This window comes from Eurypyga helias, unplaced genomic scaffold (genome assembly GCF_000690775.1).
Source record: "Eurypyga helias isolate BGI_N326 unplaced genomic scaffold, ASM69077v1 scaffold29341, whole genome shotgun sequence".
NCBI classification, from domain to species: Eukaryota; Metazoa; Chordata; class Aves; order Eurypygiformes; family Eurypygidae; genus Eurypyga; species Eurypyga helias.
In genome coordinates, this window is record NW_010229398.1 from 2,787 (window position 1) to 7,944 (window position 5,158).

Below are 5,158 nucleotides of genomic sequence, written 5' to 3' on the forward strand. Positions count from 1 at the left end.
CAGATCCCTGAGTGAGTCATTTAGGTCATTCCCACTTGTGTGGAAAAAATATTACATCATTGCTCTGTACTCAGTGTTCTATTTATACCATGCCAGAATTTTAAGTACGTTTTGCTTTTTTTAGATGCTGTAAACAGTACTGGGGGGTTGTCCTAAAGTGAAGTTACTGCTAGGCCATAGAAGGAGTAGTACTGAGTCAAATATTTACAGAGTCTGGGAGCATGCTGTCTGCTGATTTAAACTTGCAAGGGGTGGGGAGAGCTTTGTTCCAGAAAGAATGGATCTGTGCTGCCTTCTAGTTTTTGATGATCCCCCCTCCCCCCCACCCTGGTTTTCCTTAGAGCAGTAAATAAAGCTGGAGCATAGCTGGGAGCATGTCTGATTAAATATTGGTGAGAACACCCCTAACCTAAATCGATTCTTTTTGGTTGTGGTCATTTCTCATGGTTCATTCACAGCTTTCAATTTCAAGCATATTACTGACTTCATTTTATGTTAAGAATAAAGTTAGTCATTCAGAATAGATTCCCCTCCTCCCCACAAGTAACTGTGCAGTTGCACCACTCTGTCCATTGCTCCTGTATTTTCTCCAGCTTCATATCCATTGCCATTGTTCAGAGAGTGCTTCTGTCTGTCTGCTTAGGTCTTCAACAAGTTAAACCAGTGGTTTCATGCCGAGACTTCCATACCGGAAATTTCTCTCGTAGTCGGTGCTGCTTTGCAGACATTTCTTTTGCAGCACACTTAAACGCTGCTGAAGGCAGTGAATTTCTCCCTCGGGTTTAGCAAAGCAGGGTGACAGTTACCTTCAGGTTTCTTCAGAACTGCAGTCTGCTGAAAAACACTTTAGAAAAGTGGTGTTCTTGTGCTTTTCTGTACATGTAGTCTTATGTAGTGTTGCTCTGGAGGGAACACCCTTGAGATGCGGCTTTGACAGACCTGTGCCTGGAGTGAATCCCACTGCCAGCAGCGTGGGCTCTGGTGGTGGTGGTGGTTGCTCTGTGTGTGTTTGGCTTTTTTTTTTTTTAAAGATTATATTATGGTGGTTACTGTAGGGCTCTTGCCTGCATCAGTACGTTGGCTAGAGTTATTTCTCAGTCAGAAAAGTTGTTGTAGGAAAGCTCAGATGAATGTGAGGTGAATAGGGGACTGCAAGGAAAGCTGTTTCATTCAGACAAAATGTGGGCTTAGTGCTTTTTCTGCTTACTCTGAATTTACGTTTAAAGTCTTGCAGGTACAACAGGGTAGGTTGAGTTTAAGAAGAAGCAGTTTTGTTTATATATTGTCTGTTGATACTGTCAAGCATCATAAATGAAGCGGAGTTGGGCAGGGTCAGATCTCCCTTCAAGAAGAACTGAGCTGGACAATGTTGTGGTGGGTGAGGAGCTGGTGTATTTCAGAGTACCAAGGACCTGAGCTCGTGCACAGAAGTGATTTGCTACAGCTTAATGAGATTGTGCATGATAGAGAATTCAGATGTGCACGTCAAACACATGGCAAATGTGAGAGAACTTGTGAAGTTACAATAACGTCCTCATTTATCAAAGTGCTGGGAACATCCATAGGCAACCACAATCTTCAGCTTGAAATCAAGGTCTTGGTTCCTTCTGTGTATTGAAGATCCCCTGATACTCTTTAAGGGTAACTGTAAGTCTTTGTGTTCTAGATGCATTTCTCTCCTTATTTGTTTCCTGTGCACCTCTAGTTAATTTTTTTTTTTTCCCCTTTGCCTTCAACTTAATTTACAAATCACACACATTTTTGTACGTTGCCCTGCAAGTTACTGTTCTGTTTGGGAATGCCACCAGGCTGCCATTTCATAATGGAGGGCTCAGATGTGTAATTTAATGTTTTATGAAGTATTTAAATGTGTGACGTTAATGCAGACTTTTGCTTTCTGTGAACTCAGGTGACCGAGTCATAGACGTAGGGTCAGAGTGGAGAACTTTCAGCAACGACAAAGCAACAAAAGATCCATCTCGAGTCGGGGACACCCAGAATCCTTTGTTGAGCAATGGCGACCTGAGTACGATGATTGGCAAGGTAACACTTAAAATACTACATTTTACGAAGTTTTAGCAGTTTTATGCCAAGTACGTGTTTGCATGCCTGCGGGGGAGCTACTCAGAGAATGTGTTTCCAAAGAGACTTTGTCTGAACTGAACGCCACCGAATGTTTCAGCGGCACGTAAAATGCGGCTCGCTCTTGGGGGCAGCAGGAAGGGCTGACCTCCTCAACAAGAGGAAAGTTTGCAGTGCTTGCCACTCTTTGGTATGCTGCTATAAATAGAAAAGCTGATGTTGCAATCTTTAAAGAAACACTGTCACTTAGCATGTGTATTTAAGATGATTCTGAAATAACAGATACTAGCTTTGAGGCCTCAGTAGTTACTACTGCTCAACTTGAGCGAACTAACATTTATTGGTAATAAAATCTGTATCAGGTTCATACTGGAGACCCAGAGATCTGTGTGCATCTTGTGCCTGTTCTTCCTGTTAACCTTAAAGCACTAAACGTAGAATTACTTCATGGTGTGAGTGCTCCAGTGTGTGTTGGAGTCGAAATGCAGTGGTACAGCTGTATCTTGCTGTTTCCCGTGAGAGAGCGAGCAAGGTTAATTGCACAAATGCGCTCCCCTTAATGAAGTAGCAACCCAGGTAAGTTTTCACTATGGGACTTGGCGTTTCCTACTGCAGGATCCAAATTGGTATTTGTGGATTTCTTGAATGTTTTGTGAAAGCTGGTCCAGTCGCTGATAAATATTAAAAACCGTTCTGCTGCTTTGTGTGTTGTGGTAAATGCACACCAGGTTTTCTCAGAAGTTTTTGTGCCAGTGGTGATGTTACGAAGAAGTAGGCGTACCTAGATACGTGTGTATACGTGTAGGTGTGTGCACTGTACTTCTCAGCAAAGAATTCTTCAAAGACATAAAGACAACTAGTGGATACTGATATGCACAGCTAATCTTGAAAAGCTCCATTGGTGAAAAAGAAACCACCTGTCCAAGGATTTTCTAAGTAGATGCTTGTGTTTTTGGCCAACTCCAAGCATTGTTGCCTACCAGATACTAGGATTCCTTATGGTGACTTTTGGAATTGCTCAGGCAAGCCAGTTTCTGCACTGCTTCATTAAGAAAGTTGGCATTGCTAAGTAGCTCGCTCAGGCAGTGCTGTAGAAGTCACTGGAGTGTTACCTTTGTAGGTTCAGAAAGGTTGTAGTTCTCAGGGCACAAATTTCTGCCGCTGATTTGGTCAGCTATGCTACAGATCAGAAATAAATTCTTTAGACAGAGAAACGGACTGTTTGCTGCAGGTTCACACTGTTGTCTTGTTTTGGAGCTGTGTGAATACAGGGTTTGTTTCTGGGATCTCAGTTTGATTCAGTATATAGGACAACCTTCTAGGTTCTTCTAGAATCTGCGTTGGAAAGGACAAAAAATATTTCAGCCGAAGTTAGAATTTGTATCCAGGTGAACAGTGACTTGTCCTGTTAACCCTCTTCTCTCTGGAGGTTCAGATCCTCTTTTAGAATATGAGGGACAGCAACCTCCATGAATGAATTAAAAACGTAAAGGGAGACGTCTGTGAAAAGTTTGTTTTTCGATGAAAACTAAAAACTACAGTTCTGGCTGTTGCCAGGAAACAGTAAATGGAGGGGCCAGTTCTGCTTCACGGAATGGTTTGTCACTCCTTCCTCTTTGAAATCAGGGGGTGCTGCTTTGCATTCCTTTCTGCTGGGGTGTGTGGTCTGTGTCTGCTAGCGGCAGAAGAGAGGCTGCTTTGCCCATGCAAGGGGATTAGTTCCTAATTGGTTTTAGTACTTAAGGGACCCATCTGTCTGAGGTAGCAACAGCCTGCTTTGTAAGAAAGATTAATCTGTCTGTGAAGAGCGGGATGAGTAGCACGGTTGGCTGTGGTGGAAGTGGGTTGCAGATCTTCAGAGAGATACCACGCTGTGCCGATACCCTGAAAGTACATACTGTGGGCTGCAGTGGGTCTGGTGACAGTGCAGGTCAGTTAGCAGTGTGGTGGTCTGGCATTGGTTGTGACTTGGTTGCCAGAATATTATAATTATTTCTAAAATTCTCATGTAAAATTCAATAAAATAACAGAACAAACAGCTTCTAGATGTGCCTTGGTATAAAGAACTCTTTTTCTATGAATCTAAAAGAAAACTTGAAGTTTTGCTATCGATCTTGTGCAAAAAGTTGTTTTTTGTCACCCTTTGTAGTTAATCTATTCCTTTTTGTAGTGACTGCAGCTGCAAGAGAATTTAGGTTGGTCAGACAAGAAACTAATGCAATCTCTTGGTATAGAATTCCTATCCTTGGATCAGATGCCTCTTTCTGAGAGCTGGCTGTAGTCAGACAGCGTGGCCTGGATCTAGAAGCACTATATTGATAGGCAGTGGCAGGATATCAAGGGTTGTGATGACTGAAAAAGAAAGGATCCTTCAGACTGTAATGAACCGGTTGTATTGGGCAAAAAGGCAGTCAGAGCTGGGGGCATTCCCCAGCTTGTGGATAACATCAAGTCAGTGAGGTGGATGATGCTGGTGATACTTCTGCTTTCTGCTATAAACCTAACCCCACTGAGCACCTTCAGAGAGTACCACGGCTGACTGCGTTGTGTTTCTTGCTCTGGCTGTCTTTGAGGCAGTTTCCAGGATTGTATCCATGATGTTTCTGCTCTCTTTGAAAGCCAAACAGGTGAAACTGCTTTGAGAGGTACCTTTCTTGGTGAGATGGTAAAGAAAAGGAGTAGGTGTCTCAAAGGCCACAACAGTAAGACACACAATTCTTACAATCTCCTTGATTTCAGTTAAAACTGCATGGCTTCTGTTGGTGTGTGTGGCTTTTTTTAACTTTCCACGAAGGGAAAGGGAATCCTAACATGGCTGTCAAGGGCTGAAGCCAACAAAACGTTGTTCCTCAATTGACAGCTCTGTAAGGGAAGTAGATGGTGTATTTAAATAGCAAACGCAGGGAGAATTGCAGTAATTTATTTAACTAGTTGAGGTGAAAGAGTATTTTCCAACCCTTTTGTATCTGTGCACCTTGAGTGCTGTGTTCAGTTTTGGGCCCCTCACTACACGAAGGACATAGAGATGCTGGAGTGTGTCCAGAGCAGGGTGACCAAGCTGGTGCAGGGTCTGCAG

At 43.0% G+C, this 5,158-nt stretch overlaps 1 protein-coding gene across 1 annotated transcript in view; it reads left to right on the top strand.

Moving 5' to 3' along the window:
• Nucleotides 1-1,909: 1,909 nt before the first annotated feature.
• Nucleotides 1,910-5,158, top strand: part of GTF2B (general transcription factor IIB) — a gene marked incomplete at its 5' end in the record, with an annotated part of 9,663 nt that continues 6,414 nt past the window's right edge. Inside the window, one exon of the mRNA XM_010160393.1 lies at nt 1,910-2,043. Coding sequence (XP_010158695.1) covers nt 1,910-2,043 — 134 coding nt within the window. The remainder of the gene's footprint in view (nt 2,044-5,158) is intronic.